Source organism: Piliocolobus tephrosceles, chromosome 3, assembly GCF_002776525.5.
Source record: "Piliocolobus tephrosceles isolate RC106 chromosome 3, ASM277652v3, whole genome shotgun sequence".
NCBI classification, from domain to species: Eukaryota; Metazoa; Chordata; class Mammalia; order Primates; family Cercopithecidae; genus Piliocolobus; species Piliocolobus tephrosceles.
In genome coordinates, this window is record NC_045436.1 from 121,545,887 (window position 1) to 121,566,353 (window position 20,467).

General features: G+C 39.9%; 1 protein-coding gene across 1 annotated transcript in view; it reads right to left on the minus strand.

Annotated features, from left to right (window-relative positions):
• Positions 1–772: 772 nt before the first annotated feature.
• Positions 773–20,467, minus strand: part of STAP1 (signal transducing adaptor family member 1) — a 53,721-nt gene continuing 34,026 nt past the window's right edge. Inside the window, exons 8-9 of the mRNA XM_023232148.1 lie at positions 19,256–19,352; positions 773–1,227 (exon numbers count right to left, since the gene is read on the minus strand). Coding sequence (XP_023087916.1) covers positions 1,166–1,227; positions 19,256–19,352 — 159 coding nt within the window. The 3' untranslated portion in view covers positions 773–1,165. The remainder of the gene's footprint in view (positions 1,228–19,255; positions 19,353–20,467) is intronic.

Here is a 20,467-nt window from a genome sequence, read left to right on the forward strand (position 1 = left end):
TCTTACATAGTCTTTCCTCTGTAGAATATAGACCATATCTTTTCATTGTTAGTTGATTGTGTGATTCCCAAATTGACTTAATCATCAAAATCAATTTAGAAGTTTGCTTTTGAAGAAAAAAATTATGAAAAAATATCCGTTATTTTGATTCAGTAGATGTAGTCTGGGGCTGATGGTTCCATATTTTTAAGAACTCTGGGTACTTATAATCAGGCTCATCGTACTTATGACACAAGATGATGATACAGCCTTTCACCATCTTTGTAAGGAAATAATGGGCTGATTTTGAGTGGCAAAAAGATGACACCAACGAAAAACATGGGAATGGATACATTTATTTCCATTAACAAAAAATGTGGTATATAATACTTCCATTGGAAAAGGGCTTCTCTAGTACATTTCATGTCTTTGACTTCCAGATAGTAATTAAAATGACATATTTGATAAATTGGTCAAATCAGATTTCAACAAAACTTAGATTTTCTGGGAATTGGTAGGATTTAGAACTAGAGAAACTGCTGTGGGAATTATATAGGGGAAATGTATTTCATTGAGGCCTAAAGAAAAAAAATTCCATCTAGAAAGTAGTATGTGTGGCTGGGCACGGTGGCTCAAGCCTGTAATCCCAGCACTTTGGGAGGCCGAGGCAGGCGGATCACGAGGTCAGGAGATCGAGACCATCCTGGCTAACACGGTGAAACCCCGTCTCTACTAAAAAAAATACAAAAAACTAGCCGGGCGAGGTGGCGGGCGCCTGTAGTCCCAGCTGCTGGGGAGGCTGAGGCAGGAGAATGGCGTGAACCCGGGAGGCAGAGCTTGCAGTGAGCTGAGATCTGGCCACTGCACTCCAGCCTGGGCGGCAGAGCGAGACTCCGTCTCAAAAAAAAAAGGAAGTAGTATGTGTTTTCAGCTTATGTCAGTGCATGGAAATGTGTACATCTGCAGGTTACCACCACAGCCGTAGTCTCTAGTTTCCCTGTGAATTGGTTTCATTCTGATAAGATAATGAAATTGTATGGTACAATGTTTAATTCTAATTCTGGTGTTCAGGTGAAGGACTTGGTAAACAGGATCAGTAGAATATAGATAATTCTCTTTAAAAGTAAGAACTTCGTTTTGAAAATATAAATTACCAAGAGACACAAAGGAGCTTTCACATTGTATTTCATGCAATGTGTGGATTTTTCTTCAGCTTTTCACTTCTCCCTTCCATATTGAGTTCTTGACCTAGAAATTGTGGGTAGAAAAACTTAATTAGCCAACCAATATTGTAGAAAACGGTGGTTCTTTATTTTCAGTGAGTAGATTTTCCTGCTCTTATGTGGAACATTGCTGGTGTGTTTAGTAAATGTTAGGAAAATAAATACTGAATATTCAGATGCTTTTTTAAATTTTATTTTATCCTGGACCTGTAATTTCGTTCCTAATAATTTTTTTCTTCCTCTTTAGCTTAATATGAGTTACCTGCCTTATATTTTGAAGCGGCTTTTAGTTTAAACTGCTAATTTCTGGAGTTGGGAAATATCTTTGACCATTCTTGTTCCATTATTGCTCTTGCCTTCTGGTGTAAGAGAGAGCCAAATGCTGACCTGGGTTAACAGGGATCAAAGAAAATCTTATTTTCTTTTAGATAATATTTTATTACATGTTAACTTTTTCCAAATCTCCAGATTGGAACCCTTACCTGCTCTACAACTCCCATTTCCCAACTCAAGGTAAATTGAAGTTTGATATACTAGCAGTCTCACTGTGCCACAGCCAGCTATGAGTTCAAATTCCTGAAGCAATGTTAGGGTTCCACAAAGTTTTCTTAAAACATCAGCATTATTTGTCAAGATAAGTTTTGATCTTTGTGTAGCTTTTCTTAGGAAGTCCTATTTTCATTGTCATGTATTTTTCCATCATTTTTCTGCTTTTGAAAGAAAATACGTTACTCTACAGATAATATTCTAATTATTTAAAGTCTTTCTTCACAGGCCCCTCTAATTCCATCTATTCTTATGTCATTCCCCAGTCCCTATAACAAAGGCATCTGAAATGCAGGGGGAGGCTGAGTAGTTTGTTCCTGATCACAAAGCAAACTGAACAAGTTACCAAAAGCAATCTGGTTGTCTGTTTCTAACATTTTACATCAATAGTGCTTTTTTGTTTGTTTGTTTTTTGTTTTTTTTTTTTTCTTTTTTTCCAGTATTTCTATTGTCTATTTTTGCTTCCCTGGCCCTGCCCTGAGGGAAGGGCCACTAGTCAAGGTGCAGCAGCATTTTGGCAGTTACAGCATGGGCACCTAAAACCCCAAGAGAAAATTTATCCTTCCAGCCAGAGAAATCAGGAGAAGAAAAGAGGGCAGAGAGGAGAATTGGAATTACATTTTTCTCTTTCTTGTCTCTGTCTTGGAGAGATTGGTCAACTGCAGTCTCACAGAACTGCAATTACAGCACAGGTGTCATTAATAAGCTCCATCATTCTAGCTAGAACACCAAAAGAAAGGACCCTTGGGGCCGGGTGCGGTGGCTCAAGCCTGTAGTCCCAGCACTTTGGGAGGCCAAGATGGGCGGATCACGAGGTCAGGAGATCGAGACCATCCTGGCTAACATGGTGAAACCCCGTCTCTACTAAAAAATACAAAAAACTAGCTGGGCGAAGTGGTGGGCGCCTGTAGTCCCAGCTACTTGGAAGGCTGAAGCAGGAGAATGACGTAAACTCGGGAGGCAGAGCTTGCAGTGAGCTGAGATCGCACCACTGCACTCCAGTCTGGGCGACAGAGCGAGACTCCATCTCAAGAAAAAAAAGGACCCTTGGCGGCTCAAGAGTATGGAGAAATCCCAGAGAGGTGACAGCTGGAAAAGAGTTATCTCCTAGTTCTGTGTATGAAATGACACAAATTCCAGGCGCACCTCTGAATTGTGCATGCACAGAACCAGATACAAAACAGATGGCAAAGGCTTTGACTTCTAAACTAAGGCATAAACCACGACCAAGTCCCAGGCTGTTGATTCCTGAGACATACAAACCCAAAACAGCATAACAGAAGCTTTGAAAACTGAACCAATATTGGAATGGCTTCCCACAGAAAGTGAGAGAGAACTGGTTCAATCTAATCAAGATGGTTGCCTGCTTTTAAAAAATGCTCCAGAGAATTTTAACAGGACCCAGAGGCTCGTAACATAATACTCAAAATGTCCAAGACACAATACAGAATTACTTGATATATGAAAACCCAGGAATTACTTGATACACAAAAAGAGGAGTGTGACCAATTACCCAGTTTTCAAGGGAAAAGGTAATGGATGCCAACACTAAAATAACCAAGATGTTGAAATTATTAGATGAAGACTTTAAAGCAGCTATGCTTCATGAGGTGGTCATTAACACTCTTGATGAATACAAAGATAGGTGTTCTCAACAAAGAAAAGCTGTAAAAACCAATGGAGAGAGGAGGTGGAGCAAGATAGCCAAATAGAACCCTCCAGCTATCACCCCGCCCCCCACAGGAACACCAAATTAAACAATTGTCTACACTAGAAAGCACCTTAATAAGAACCAAAAATCATGTGAGCAATTACAGTACTTGATTTTAACATCATAGCAAGGAAACAGACACTGAAGGAGGTAGGAAAAATAGTCTTGAATTGCCAACCTGGTCTCTTCCCCCATCTCCCAGCAGTGGCTGCTGGTGCAGAGAGAGAATCTGTGTGCTTAGGAAAAGAAGTGGACAGTGACTGGCACTTTGCATTGGAACTCAGTGCTACTTGTCACAGTAGAAAGCATCACAGGGCAGAATTCAGCCAGGACCAGAGGGGAGCATTTAGACCAGCTCTTGCCAGAGAGGAATCATGCATTCCAGTGGTCAGAATCTGAGCTCTGACTAGTCTCAACATCACAGGCTAAAGTGATCTGGGGTTCTAAATAAATTTGAAAGACAGTTTAGGCCACAGACACAGGGTCTTGGGCAAGTCCTGTTCTGTGCTGGGCTTGGAGCCAGTGGACATGGAGTGCATATGATCTAGTGAGACACCAGCTAGGGTGACCAGGGGAGTGCTTGTGTCACCCCTCCCCCAATCTCAGGCAGCATCATTCCAGGAGAGACTCCTCCTTTCTGCTTGAGTAGAGAAGAGGGGACCGTAAACTTGGAAAGCAACTCAATTGGAAAACAGCTCACCCACAGTAAATAGGGCATCAGGCAGAGTTGCGAGACCTCCATTTCAGAAATGTCCTAGCTTCTGGGCATTTCTAGACACGCCGTGAGCCAGAAGGGAATCTACTGCTTTGAAAGGAAGGACTCGGTCCTGGCAGTATTCATTGCCTACTGACTAAAGTACCCTTGAGCCTTGAATAAACATCAACAGTAGCCAAGCAGTACTTGCTGTGGGCCTTGGGTGAGACTTAGAGCTATGCTGGCTTCAGGTATGACCCAGCACATTCCTAGTTGTGGTGGCCACAGGGAGAGACTTAGGAAAGGAAAGAGTAAAGGAGACTGTCTTCCAGCTTGGGAACCAGTTAGGCCACAGTAGGGTAGAACACCAAACAGGGCCTTGTGGTTCCCAGTTCTAGACCTTGGTTCCTGGATGGCATTTCTGGACCCACCATGGGTCAGAGGGGAGACCCTTACCCTAAATGGAGAGACCCAGGCCTGGCAGTATTCACCACAAACTGATTGAAGAGCCCTTGGGCCTTGAGTGAACATCAGTGGTAGTCAGGCAGTACTCGCCACAGGCCTAGGGTGGTGGTAGTCATGGAGAGACACTCCTGCTTGAGGAATGAATAGGAAGGACTTTGTCTTACACCTTGGGCACTGGCTCAGCTGCAAATAGAGCACCAAATAGATTGCTAAGGTTCCTAACTCCAGGCCCTGGCTCCTGGATGGCATTTCTTGACTCACTCTGGTCTGGCTTGGAGGAACTCTCCAATCTGATGGGAAGGATACAAGCTTGGCTGGATTAGCCGCTTGCCAAATCATGAGCCCTTGAGCCTTGAGTGAACATCAGTAGTACCCAGACAATGGTCACCACTGGCATTGGCCAAGACTCAGTGCTGTGCTGGCTCCAGGTATGACCCAGCACAGTCATAGTGGTGGTGGCACAGGAGTGCTTATGTCCACCCCTCCCCCAGCTCCAGGAAGCTCAGCACAGACAGAGAGAGAGAGACTCTTTGTTGGGGGGAAAGTAAGGGAAGAGAACAAGAGTATCCACCTGGTAATCCAAGACATTCTTTTAGATCTTACCCAAGACCATCAAGGCACTACTCTACAAGTCTGCAAGAGTCACAATGTTCCTGGGCCCACATGCCCGCAATGTACACACAGCTTCAGTGACCAAAGACTTAGATGAGAATAGTCAATTCTTTTTGAAGACTGGGAAAACCTTTCCAAGAAGGATGGGTACAAACAAGCACATACTGTGAAGACTAGATTAAGTACCTAACTCTTTAATGCCCAGACATCAACAAACACAAGCATCAGGACCATACAGGTAAATGTGACCTTACCAAATGAACTAAATAAAGCACCAGTGTGTCACTCCAATTCTGGAGTGACAAAGGTATGTAAACTTTCAGACAGTGAATTCAAAGTAGCCATTTCTAGGAAACTCAATGAAAATCAAGAAAACACAGAGAAGGAATTCAGAATCCTATTACATAAGTTAACAAAGAGATTGAAATCATTTCTTAAAGTCAAGCAGAAATTCTGGACCTGAAAAATTGACATTCTGAAGGATATATCAGAATCTCTCAACAGCAGAATTGATCAAGCAGAAGAAAGGATTGGTGAGCTTGAAGACAGACTATTTGAAGATACACAGTCAGAGGAGACAAAAAAAAGAAAGAATAAAAAGGAATGAAGCACAGCTACAATATATTGAGAAAAAGCCTCCAAAGGGCAAACCTAAGAGTGACTGGTCTTAAAGAGAAGGTAGAGAGAGATATCAAGGTAGAAAGTTTATTCAAAGGAACCACAGAGAACTTTCCAAATCTAGAGAAAGATGTAAATATTCAAGTAAAAAAGGTTATAAAACACCACGCAGATTTAACTCAAGGAAGACTACTTCAAGGCACTTAATATTCTAACTGCCAAGGATGGGATAAAGAAATCATCCTAAAAGCAGCAAGAGAAAAACGACAAATAAAATACAAATGAGCTCCAATACATTTGCCAGCAGACTTCTCAGTGGAAACCTTATAGGCCAGGAGAGCATGACATATTTGATGTGCAGAAGGCAAAAAACTTGCCTCCTAGAATAGTATATCCCGTGAAAATATCCTTCAAACATGAAGGAGACATTCTTTTCCTAGACAAACAAAAGCTGGGAGATTTCATCAATACCAGACCCATCCTACAAGAAATGCTAAAGAGAGTTCTTCAATCTGACAGAAAAGGACATTAATGAGCTATAAGAAGTCATCTTATTTCTTTGAGACAAAACTCACTGGTAATAATACACAGACAAAACAAAATATTATAACACTGTAATGGTGGTGTGTAAACTACTTATATCTTAAAGAGACTAAAAGATGAACCAATCAAAAATAACTACAACTTTTCAAGACATAGACAGTATAAGAAGATAGAACAAATTTAAAAGTGTGGGTACAAAGTTAAAGTATAGAACTATTACTTGTTTTTGCAGTCAATGTTAAGGTGTCATCAGTTTAAGATAATGGATTATAAGATGTTATTTGAAAATTTCATTTCAAATTTTAAAAACCTACAACATACACAAAAAATAAAAAGCAGGAAATTAAAGATACCACCAGAGAAAATCACCTTCACAAAAAAGACAAGAAAGAAGGTAGGAAGGAAGAGAAGACCACAAAACAATGAGAAAACAAGTAACAAAATGGCAGTAGTAAGTCCTTATCAATAATACATTGAATATAAATGGACTAAACTCATCAATCAAAACATATAGAGTGGCTGAAAGGATAAAAAACAAGACTCACCAATCTGTTGCCTATAAGAAACATACTTCAAGTTTAAAGACACACATAGACTGAAACTAAAGAGATGGAAACAGATATTCCGCAAATAGAAATCTAAAATCAGGAGTAGTTATATCAGAAAAAAATAGATTTCAAGTCAAATATTATAAAAAGAAACGTCATTATATAATGAAAGGGTCAATTCAGCAAGAAGATATAATTGTAAATATATATAATATATATGCACCCACTGCTGGGGCACCCATATATGTAAAGCAAATATTATTACAACTAAAGAGAGAAACAGACCCCAGTACCATAATAGCTAGAAACATCAACACCACATTTTCAGCCAGACAGAAAAATCAACAAACATCGGACATAATCTACACTATAGACCTAATGAACCTAATAGAAATTTACAGAACATTTCATTCAGCATCTACAGAATACACATTTTTGTCTTCAGAACATGGATTATTTTCAAGGATAGACCATATGTAAGGCCACAAAACAACTCTTTAAAACATTCAAAAAAAATTGAAGTAATATCAAGCATTGTCTCCAACCACAATGGAATAAAACTAGAAATCAATAACGAGGAATTTTAGAAACTATATGAACACATGGAAATTAAACAAATGCTCCCGAATGACCAGTGGGTCAATGAATAAATTTAAAAGGAAATTTAAAAATTTCTTGAAACAAATCAAAATGGCAATTCAACAGACCACAATCTATGAGATATAGCAAAAGCAGTACTAACAGGAAAGTTTATACCAATAAGCATCTATATCAGAAAAGTAGAAAAGTTTTCAATAAACAACCTAGTGATGCATCATAAAGAACTACAAAAGCAAGAACAAACCAAACCCAAAATTAGTAGAAAAAAGAAACAATAAAGGTCACAGCAGAAATAAATGAAATTTAAATTTTAAAAAATACAAAAGATTATTGAAACAAAACGTTTTTTGAAAAAATAAGCTGGGCATGGTGGCTCACACCTGTAATCCCAATATTTTGGGAGGCCAAGGCAGGTGGATCACTTGAGGTCAGGAGTTCGAGACCAACCTGGCCAACATGGTGAAACCCCATCTCTACTAAAAATACAAAAATGATCTAGCTGTGATGGCACACACCTGTAATCCTAGGTAATTGGGAGGCTGAAGCAGAATCACTTGAACCCAGGAGGTGGAGGTTACAGTGAGCCAAGATTGTGCCCCTGCACTCCAGCCTGGGTGACAAAGTGAGACTCTGTCTCAAAACAAAATAAATAAATAAAGTAAAATAAAAATAAAAAAGAAAATCAACAAGCCTTTACTCAGACTAAAAAAAAAAAGAAGGGCGGGCGCGGGCGGAGCAAGATGGCCAAATAGGAACAGCTCCAGTCTCCAGCTCCCAGCACGAGCCACACAGAAGACAGGTGATTTCTGCATTTGCAACTGAGGTACTGGGTTCATCTCACTAGGGAGTGCTGGACAATCGGTGCTGGTCAGCTGCTGCAGCCCGAACAGCGAGAGCTGAGGCAGGGCAAGGCATCGCCTCACCTGAGAAGCGCAAGGGGGAAGGGAATCCCTTTTCCTAGCCAGGGGAACTGAGACACACAGCACCTGGAAAATCAGGTAACTCCCACCCCAATACTGCGCTGTACCAAGGGTCTTAGCAAACGGGCACACCAGGTGATTATATCCCACACCTGGCCGGGAGGGTCCCATGCCCACGGAGCCTCCCTCATTGCTAGCACAGCAGTCTGCGATCTAGCGACAAGGCAGCAGCAAGGCTGGGGGAGGGGCGCCCGCCATTGCTGAGGCTTAAGTAGGTAAAAAAAGCCGCTGCGAAGCTCGAACTGGGTGGAGCTCACAGCAGCTCAAGGAGGCGTGCCTGTCTCTGTAGACTCCACCTCTGGGGACAGGGCATAGCTCAACAACAACAACAACAACAACAAAGCAGCAGAAACCTCTGCAGACACAAACAACTCTGTCTGACAGCTTTGAAGAGAGCAGTGGATCTCCCAACACGGAGGTTGAGATCTGAGAACGGACAGACTGCCAGCTCAAGTGGGGCCCTGACCCCTGAGTAGCCTAACTGGGAGACATCCCCCACTAGGGGCAGACCGACACCCCACACCTCACACGGTGGAGTACACCCCTGAGAGGAAGCTTCCAAAGCAAGAATCAGGTACACTCGTTGTTCAGCAATATTCTATCTTCTGCAGCCTCTGCTGCTGACACCCAGGCAAACAGGGTCTGCAGTGGACCTCAAACAATCTCCAACAGACCTACAGCTGAGGGTCCCGACTGTTAGAAGGAAAACTAACAAACAGAAAGGACATCCACACCAAAACCCCATCAGTACGTCACCATCATCAAAGACCAGAGGCAGATAAAACCACAAAGATGGGGAAAAAGCAGGGCAGAAAAGCTGGAAATTCAAAAAATAAGAGCGCATCTCCCCCTCCAAAGGAACGCAGCTCATCACCAGCAATGGATCAAATCTGGACGGTGGATGACTTTGACGAGATGAGAGAAGAAGGCTTCAGTCCATCAAACTTCTCAGAGCGAAAGGAGGAATTACATACCCAGCGCAAAGAAACTAAAAGTCTTGAAAAAAGAGTGGAAGAACTGATAAGTAGAATAATTAATTCAGAGAAGGCCATAAACGAACTGACAGAGGTGAAAACCATGACACGAGAAATACGTGACAAATGCACAAACTTCAGTAACCGACTCGATCAACTGGAAGAAAGAGTATCAGCGATTGAGGATCAAATGAATGAAATGAAGCGAGAAGAGAAATCTAAAGAAAAAAGAAGAAAAAGAAATGAACAAGGCCTGCAAGAAGTATGACATTATGTAAAAAGACCAAATCTATGTCTGATTGGGGTGCCTGAAAGTGAGGGGCAAAATGGAACCAAGTTGGAAAACACTCTTCGGGATATCATCCAGGAGAAATTCCCCAACCTAGTAGGGCAGGCCAACATTAAAATTCAGGAAATACAGAGAACGCTACAAAGATACTCCTCGAGAAGAGGAACTCCAAGACACATAATTGCTAGATTCACCAAAGTTGAAATGAAGGAAAAAATCTTAAGGGCAGCCAGAGAGACAGGTCTGGTTACCCACAAAGGGAAGCTCATCAGACTAACAGCACTTCTCTCAGCAGAAACTCTCCAAGCCAGAAGAGAGTGGGGGCCAACATTCAACATTCTTAAAGGAAAGAATTATCAACCCAGAATTTCATATCCAGCCAAACTAAGTTTTATAAGTGAAGGAGAAATAAATTCCTTTACAGATAAGCAAATGCTTAGAGATTTTGTCACCACCAGGCCTGCCTAACAAGAGACCCTGAAGGAAGCACTAAACATGGAAAGGAACAACCGGTACCAGCCATTGCAAAAACATGCCAAAATGTAAAGACCATCGAGGCTAGGAAGAAACTGCATCAGCTAATGAGCAAAATAACCAGTTAATATCATAATGGCAGGATCAAGTTCACACATAACAATATTAACCTTAAATGTAAATGTACTAAATGCTCCAATTAAAAGACACAGACTGGCAAACTGGATAAAGAGTCGAGACCCATCAGTCTGCTGTATCTCAGGAGACCTATCTCACATGCAGAGACATACATAGGCTCAAAATAAAGGGATGGAGGATGATGTACCAAGCATATGGAGAACAAAAAAAAGCAGGGATTGCAATACTAGTCTCTGATAAAACAGACTTTAAACCATCAAAGATCAAAAGAGACAAAGAAGGCTATAATGGTAAAGGGATCAATTCAACAGGAAGAGCTAACTATCCTAAATATATATGCACCCAATACAGGAGCACCCAGATTCATTAAGCAAGTCCTTGGAGACTTACGAAGAGACTGAGACTCCCATACAATAATAATGGGAGACTTCAACACCCCACTGTCAACATTAGACAGATCAACGAGACAGAAAGTTAACAAGGATATCCAGGAATTGAACTCATCTGTGCACCAAGCAGACCTAATAAACATCTACAGAACTCTCCACCCCAAGTCAACAGAATATACATTCTTTTCAGCACCACATCACACTTATTCCAAAACTGACAACATAATTGAAAGTAAAGCACTCCTCAGCAAATGTACAAGAACAGAAATTATAACAAACTGTCTCTCAGACCACAGTGCAATCAAACTAGAACTCAGGACTAAGAAACTCAATCAAAATCGCTCAACTACATGGAAACTGAATAACCTGCTCCTGAATGACTACTGGGTTCATAAAGAAATGAAGGCAGAAATAAAGATGTTCTTTAAAACCAATGAGAACAAAGATACAACATACCAGAATCTCTGGGACACATTTAAAGCAGTGTGTAGAGGGAAATTTATAGCCCTGAATGCCCACAAGAGAAAGCTGGAAAGATCTAAAATGGACACTCTAACATCACAATTGAAAGAACTAGAGAAGCAAGAGCAAACACATTCAAAAGCTAGCAGAAGGCAAGAAATAACTAAGATCAGAGCAGAACTAAAGGAGATAGAGACACAAAAAACCCTCCAAAAAATCAGTGAATCCAGGAGCTGGTTTTTTGAAAAGATCAATAAAATTGATAGACTACTACCAAGACTAATAAAGAAGAAAAGAGAGAAGAATCAAATAGATGCAATAAAAAATGATAAAGGGGATATCACCACTGACCCCACAGAAATACAAACTACCATCAGAGAATACTATAAACACCTCTACCAAATAAACTAGAAAATCTAGAAGAAATGGATAATTTCCTGAACGCTTACACTCTCCCAAGACTAAACAAGGAAAAAGGTGAATCCCTGAATAGACCAATAGCAGGCTCTGAAATTGAGGCAATAATTAATAGCATACCAACCAAAAAAAAAAGTCCAGGACCAGATGGATTCACAGCCGAATTCTACCAGAGGTACAAGGAAGAGCTGGTACCATTCCTTCTGAAACTATTCCAATCAATAGAAAAAGAAGGAATCCTCCCTAACTCATTTTATGAGGCCAACATCATCCTGATACCAAAGCCTGGCAGAGACTCAACAAAAAAAGAGAATTTTAGACCAATATCCCTAACAAACATCGATGCAAAAATCCTCAACAAAGTACTGGCAAACTGAATCCAGCAGCACATCAGAAAGCTTATCCACCATGATCAAGTGGGCTTCATCCCTGGGATGCAAGGCTGGTTCAACATATGCAAATTAACAAATGTAATCTAGCATATAAACAGAACCAAAGACAAAAACCACATGATTATCTCAATAGATGCAGAAAAGGCCTTTGACAAAATTCAACACCCATTCATGCTAAAAATTTTCAATAAATTCGGTATTGATGGGACGTATCTCAAAATAATAAGAGCTATTTATGACAAACCCACAACCAATATCATACTGAATGGGCAAAAACTGGAAGCATTCCCTTTGAAAACTGGCACAAGACAGGGATGCCCTCTCTCACCACTCCTATTCAACATAGTGTTGGAAGTTCTGGCTAGGGCAATCAGGCAAGAGAAAGAAATAAAGAGTATTCAGTTAGGAAAAGAAGAAGTCAAATTGTCCCTATTTGCAGATGCCATGATTGTATATTTAGAAAACCCCATCGTCTCAGCCCAAAATCCCCTTAAGCTGATAAGAAACTTCAGCAAAGTCTCATATTACAAAATTAATGTGCAAAAATCACAAGCATTCTTATACACCAGTAACAGACAAACAGAGAGCCAAATCATGAATGAACTTCCATTCACAATAGCTTCAAAGAGAATAAAATACCTAGGAATCCAACTTACAAGGGATGTGAAGGACCTCTTCAAGGAGAACTACAAACCACTGCTCAGTGAAATAATAGAGGACACAAACAAATGGAAGAACATACCATGCTCATGGGTAGGAAGAATCAATATCGTGAAAATGGCCATACTGCCCAGGCCATACTGCCCAGGGAGGGATTGCACTGGGGGTTATACCTGATGTAAATGACGAGTTGATGGGCGCTCACGAGTTGATGGGTGCAGCACACCAACATGGCACAAGTATACATATGTAACAAACCTGCATGTTATGCACATGTACCCTAGAACTTAAAGTATATAAGAAAAAATAATAAATTAAAAAAATAAAAAAGAAGACCCAAATATATACTATCAGAGATGAAAAAGGAGACATTACAACTGAACCACAGAAATTAAAAGGATAATGAGAGACTACTATGAGCAACTATATGCCAATAAATTTGAAAATTGAGAAGAAATAGGTAAATTTCTAGACACATACAACCTACCAAGATGAAACCATGAAAAATCCAAAACCTGAATAGGCCAATAATAAATAATGAGTTCAAAGCCATAATAAAAAGTCTCCCAGCAAAGAGCCTGGGACCCAATGGCTTCACTGCTGAATTCCATCAAATGTTTAAAGAAGGACTAATACCATTCCTACTAAGATGATTCAAAAAATAGAGGAGGAGGGAATACTTCCAAAGTCATTCTGCAGTGCTAGTATTACCTTGATAACAAAACTAGACACAGACACATTTTTAAAAACTATAGGCCAATATCTCTGATGAACATTGATGTAAAATTCCTCAACAAAATACTAGTAAACTAAATTCAACAACACATTAAAAAGATTATCCAACATGATCAGGTGGAATTTATCATCCCTGGGATACAAGGATGACTCAATATATGTAAATCAATCAATGTAATACATTGTATCAACAGAGCGAAGAACAAAAATTATATGATCATTTTAATTGATTCTGAAAAAGCGTTTGATAAAATTCAACATCCCTTCATTACCTGAAACTGTGAAACTATGGAACTACTCTAAGAAAACATTGGGAAAACTCTCCAGGATGTTGCTCTAAACAGAAATGTTTTGAGTATAAGCCACCAAAAGCACAGGCAACCAAAGCAAAAATAAACAAATGGGATCACATTAAGTTAAAAAGCTTCTGCACAGCAAAGGAAACAATCATTAAAGTGAAGAGACAACCCACAGAATGGGAGAAAATATTTGCAAACTACACATTTGACAAGGAATTAATAGAATATATAAGGAGTTCCATAACTCAATAGGAAGTATATCTAATAAAACAACTAAAAATGGGCAAAATATCGGACATTGCTCAAAAAGCAATGCTCAAAAGAAGACATACAAATAGACATTGTTCAAAAGAAGACATACAAATGGCAAACAGGTATATGAAAATCTGTGCAACATCATTGATCATCAGAGAAATGCAAATCAAAACTACAATGTGATATCTCACCCCATTTAAAATGGCTTATATTCAAAAGACAGGCAATAACCAAGCTGGCAAGGATGTAGAGAAAAGGAAACCTTCATACACTGTTAGTGGGAATGTAAATTAGTAGAGCAACTACAGAGAACAGTATGAAGGCTCCTCAAAAAAAGAAAAATAGAACTACCATATGACCCAGCAATCCCATTGCTAGGTATATACCCCAAAGAAAGGAAATCGGTGTACTAAAGAGATGTTTACACTCCTGTGTTTATAACAACACTATTCACAATAGCCAAAAGAAAAAGAGAGTGCAAGGGAAACTGCCACTTTTAAACCATCAGATCTTGTGAGAACTCATTATCATGAGAACAGCATGGGAGAAACTGTCTACATGATCCAATCACCTCTCACCAGATCCCTCCCTCAACACCTGGGAATTACAGTTTGAGCTGAGATTTGGGTGGGGATACAGAGCAAAACCATAACACTCTATTCCTGGCCCCTCCCAAATCTCAAGTCTGTTACACATTTCAAAACCTATCACATCTTGCCAACAGTTCCTCAAAGTCAACTCATTTCAGCATTAACCCAAAACTCCAAGTGCAAAGTCTCATATGAGACAAGGCAAGTCCCTTCTGCCTGTGAGCCTGTAAAATCAAAGACAAGTTAGTTACTTCCAAGATACAGTGGGGATACAGGCATTGGGTAAATATAGCCATTCAAAATGGGAGAAATTGGCCAAAATGAAGGGGCTACAGGATCCATGCACGTTTGAAAGCCAACAGGGCAGTTATTAAATCTTAAAGCTCCAAAATAATATTTTTTGACTCCATGTCTCACATCCAGGGCATGCAGATGCAAGGGATGGGCTCCCAGGGCCATGGACAGCTCCATCCCTGTGGCTCTGCAGGGTACAGCCCCCGTGGCTGCTTTTATGAGCTGGCATTAAGTGCTTGTGGCATTTCCAGACACATGGTGCAAGCTGTGGGAGGATCTACCATTCTGGGTTCTAGAGGACAGTGGTTCTCTTCTCACAGCTTCACTAGGCAGTGGGAACCCTGTGTGGGGGCTCTAACCCTACATTTCCCCCTCTGCACTGCCCTGGTTGAGATTCTCCATTAGGGTTGGCTGAACATCCAGGCATTTTCATACATCCTCTAAAATATAGGCAGAGGTTCCCAAACCTCAATTCTTGTCTTCTGCACACCTGCAGGCCCAACACCTCATGGAAGTCACCAAGGCTTGGGGCTTGCACCTTATGAAGCACCAACCTGAGCTGTACCTCAACCCCTTTTAGCCACGGCTGGAGCTGGCACAGCTGGGACATGCGTTATGTCTTGAGGCTGCACAGAGCAGTGGGGCCCTGGGTCCAGCCCGTGAAACCATTTTTCGCTTCTAGACCTCCAGACCTGTGATAAGAGGGGCTGCCTTGAAAATCTGTGACATGCCCTGGAGACATTTTCCCCATTGTCTTGGTGACTAACATTTGGCTTCTCATCTCTTATGCAAATTTCTGCAGCCAGCTTGAAATTGTCCCAGAAAATGGGTTTTCTTTTCTACCACATGGTCAGTCAGGCTGCAGATTTTCCAAACCTCTATGGTCTGCTTCCTTTTTACATATAAGTTCCAATTTCAAACCATCTCATTGTGAGTGCATATGACTGTATGCTTTTAGAAAAAGCCAGGACATATCTTGAACACTTTGCTGCTTAGAAATTTCTTATGTCAGATGCCCTAAATTATCTCTCTCAAGTTCAAAGTTCCATAGATCTCTAGGGTAGGGGCAAAATGTCACAAGTCTCTTTGCTAAAGCATAGCATGAATGACTCTTACTTCAGTTCCCAACAAGTTCCTCATCTGTGTCTGAGACCACCTCAGCCTGGACTTTATTGTCCTTATCACTATTAGCATTTTGGTCAAAACTACTCAATAAGTCTCTAGAAACTTCCAAACTTACCCACATCTTTCTGTCTTCTTCTGAGCCCTACAACCTGTTCCATCCTCTGCCTGTTACCCAGTTCCAAAGTCGCTTTATAGCAGGATCCGACTCTGCCAATACCAATTCTCATATTAGTCTGTTTTCACACTGCTATAAAGATACTACCTGAGACTAGGTAATTTATCAAAGAAAGAGGTTTAACTGAATCACAATTGTGCATGGCTACAGAAGCCTCAGGAAACTTACAATCATGACAGAAGGTGAAGGGGAAGCAAGACACATCTTCACAAGGTGGCAGGAAAGAGAGAGCACAGGAGAAATGGCCACTTTTAAACCATCAGATCTCATGAGAACTCCCTCACTATCAGGAGAACAGCATGGGGGCAAACCAACTCCATGATCCAATCACCTCCTACCAGGTCCCTACCTCAACATTTGGGGATTACAATTTGAGATGAGATTCGGGTGGAAAAACAGCCAAACCATATCACTACCAATGAACAATGGAATTCAAATTTTACAGAATATCATTTACCAGCAACAAAAATTTAAATACCTATAAATCAAACAAAATATGTGCTGATGCTGTATGCTGAAACAAAGCTCTATGAAAGAAATCAAAGATAGCCCAAATATACCAATATATTGCATTCCTCGACTGGAAGACTCAGTATTATGATGTCAGTTCTTCCTGAACTGATCAATAGATTCGACATAATCCAGTCAAAGTCCCAGGAGGATTGTTCTCTGGATAGCAACAAGCTGATTCTAAAATTTATAATGAAAGGCAAAGAAATTAGACTAGTCCAAACAATTTTGGAAAAGAGCAAAGAACAAAGTAATCCTCCTGATTTCAAGAATTACTATTAAATTATAGTAAGTGTGGCAAAATGATAGGAACACATATCATTGGAAATTAATCCATACAAAAATGGTCAATAGATTTTTACAGATGTTGCAAAGACAATTCAGTGGAGAAGTATTTATTTTTATTTTTGCTTTTTAGAGAAAGAGTCTTACTCTTGCCCTTTCAAATTGTGCATTGGCACAGTCAGTGCACTGCAACCTTGAACTTCTGGCTGCCTCACCCTCCCAAGTAGCTAGGACTACAGGCATGGGCTACCATACCCAGCATGGTTTTTTTTTGTTTTGGTTTTTTTTTTTTTTTTTCTTTTAGAGAGATGAAGTCTCCCTCCCTGTGTTGCCCACGATGCTCTCAAAGGGATCCTCCTGCCTTGTCCTCTCAAAATGCTGGGATTATAGGTATGGGCTGCCCTGTTCAGTGGGATAATCTTTTTAAACAATTGGGGCTGAAACAATTACACATCTAAATGCAACTAAATGAATCTTGACCCATCCCTCCCAATTTAAAAATCCAAAATGTATCATAGATCTAAATATGAAACATAAATTTACAACACTTCTAAAAGAAAACAGGAAAATAGTCTTTGTGATTTTAGGTTAGGCAGAGTTCTCAAGTATAACACCAAAGTACAATCTACAGAAGCAAAATTTAAAACTTCTGCTCTCCCAAAGACACTGTTAAAAGAATGAAAAGACAAATCACAGACTGAGAAAATACTTCCCAATCATACAAAAAAAAAAAAGCTTGTATCGGTTAAGAGCTCTCAAAACAAGTATGAAAGAGAAAACAACCCAATAAAAATATGGGCAAAAGATTCCAACAGATACTTTCCCAAATAAAATATATAATGGCAAATAACACATAAAAAGATGCTCAACATTATTATTCAGTAGGGTTATATTTTAAGTGACAAGTTTAAAAATTAGACAATGTAAAAAGAACATCAAAGATGAGAGAGAGAGAAATTCAGGAACCAATAATTTAGATGACAGAGTAAAAAACTGAGGGGAAACATTGTAGACATTTTTAAATATTTGACGGGCTTTTAAATCGTAATGTTTCAAAGCCAGAAATTGGATTAATATGTAGGAGTTGAAGGAATGCTTCAGATTCAATATCAAGGAAGAACTCTCTAATATGAGGACTGTCCAGAAATGAACTGTGCTGCTTCAAAAATCAAATTTAAGCCCTCTTACATTCACAATTTACAAATAAGCTGAAGGGATCATATCTTAGAGATATTTCCTGTACTGAATGTGCAGGTGAGTTCTAAACATATAAGATACTACAGTTTTCTAAAGTTCCTTCAAATCCTGAGATTCTGTGGTTTTGGTTACTGTTATTATTTGGCATCACAAGATTCATAATCATATTTTAAGAACTTGGACTTTTAAACTTGCTATCCTTTTAATTAATAAGACTATCCAGATATGCCCCTGATGCCGGTAGCCAAATAAGGTTGCTTTCCCCCATAATCTGTAGAAAAAGGGACTTGTTTTGATAACTAAAATCCAAACAAGCTGGAGATACTTTCTCTCTCCTGCTTACAGTTTGCCAGTGACCATGTGTACCAGGAACTGTTGCATAAGATAGAGAGAGACTACTATTACATTCAGCCTGGCTTGCTCTGCCAGAAATTGGACTGCAAAGAGAGCCAGTTTCAGGGGTGTGTAAACTGTTTGCTATAACTGTTTTTGAAATTCTTACTTTATGAACAAGGGGCTGGCAAATTATGTAGCTTGTCGTAGCTACAATCTTTATCTGTAATTCCTCACCACCCACTCATTCCTTGTTATTTTGCAATCTGACTTCTGTCTTCATAGTGGAATAAAACTTCTCTCTCTCAAGTCATGTATTGGCTAATCACCAGTTCCCATCGTCTCCTCTTAATCTTCATTCATTTTATCCTGTATTACGCATCTAACATTGTTGACCGACTATCCCTTTAAATTCCATTTGGTTTCCATTAACTTGTATGATTATGGTTTTCTCTTACTTCTGAATTTGTTAGATAAAGCCGAGTAGAATGATAGCATGAAATTAATAGTAATAATACTTTCCTCAGGGTTTTCCATTCCCTAGAATGCACCCATACTCTGTTCATAATACATATTGGTACTTTCCTATTTTTACAGACTGAGTGACAAAATCATTTCCAAATGGATAAATTTAAAGACTGAATTTAAAGTTCCTGCCTGGCTGGTACTATAAATCATATGCAGAGTTTTGGGAGTTTTGTTTTGTTGTTTCCCTTAACATAGCAATGAAGTGAAAAACATACCAGTGTTTTCATCAGTTGAACATATAAATGGTCTTAAATTTCCTCGAGTCTCCTTCACAAAATAATCAATGACGCTGAAAAGGTTTGGGAGTGTTACCTATATTAATAGAAAGTGAGAGAAAACTCAGCGTCACATGGATAAAGGTAGAATAAGAGAAGGCTCAATTGGAATCTAATGGAGATTACTGTCATTACTTCACTTCAATGGCATACTGTATGACCATAGTTTTACCTATCCCTGTGTCTTATTTCTCCTTTTTAATTGACTATGTGTCCATTCCCTGTTGAGGAATTACCACCTTTCCCATTGAACACAATCTGGTAGACAATAGTCAGGTGGCTTGTTCTCCCTCAATTAAAGCATAAGAATGTAAGCCAAGTGTGATGGCTCACACCTGTAATCCCAGCACTTTGGGAAGTCCAGGTGGGAGGATCACTTGAGACCAGGAGTTTCAGACCAGCCTGAGCAATGTAGTGAGATCCTGTCTCTACAAAAGTTGAAAAAATTAGCTAGGTGTGGTAGCTCACACCTGTAGTGCCAGCTGCTCAGGAGGCTGAGGCAGGAGGATTCCTTGAGTCCAGGAGTTCGAGGCTGCATGAGTTATGATAGTCCTACTGTACCCCAGCCTGAGTGACAGGGTAAGACCCTGTCCCTTAAAAAATGGTGTGAGCAAAAGAATGTGACTCAAGTTAGGCCAGAAAATGCTTTCCTTCTGAAATTTGAACTTGAAGAACAAAGAAGGATACCCAGTTTCCTAATCAGATAGTTCTTAGCACAAGTAACTGCTTCCTAGTCCCCGAAGGTTTGCTACCCTTTCAGTCATTCTATGTTCTTATAATAAATTTATTTTTTCTTAAGTTAGCTGTAGGTGGTTTCTTCTGCTTTAAAGCAAATAACCTTTAAAACCAGAGAATTTAAGCATTTTAGTATTTTATTGTAACAGGATAATTTGCTGGTCTAGGAGTAGATAAAATATGTCTCTACCCCTAAACTAATATTTTTATACAAGTGAAGTCAGAGTAAATATACCAGAATATTCCAGATAACCTTGAAGAGGAAAAAGAATTCCTGAGTCAGGCGCAGTACCATGCACCTGTAGTTCCCGCTACTCGGGAGGCTGAAGTAGGAGGATCACTTGAGCCCAGGAGTTTCAGGCTGGCACTATGATTGCGCCTGTGAACAGCCACTGTGCTCAAGCCTGGGCAACATAG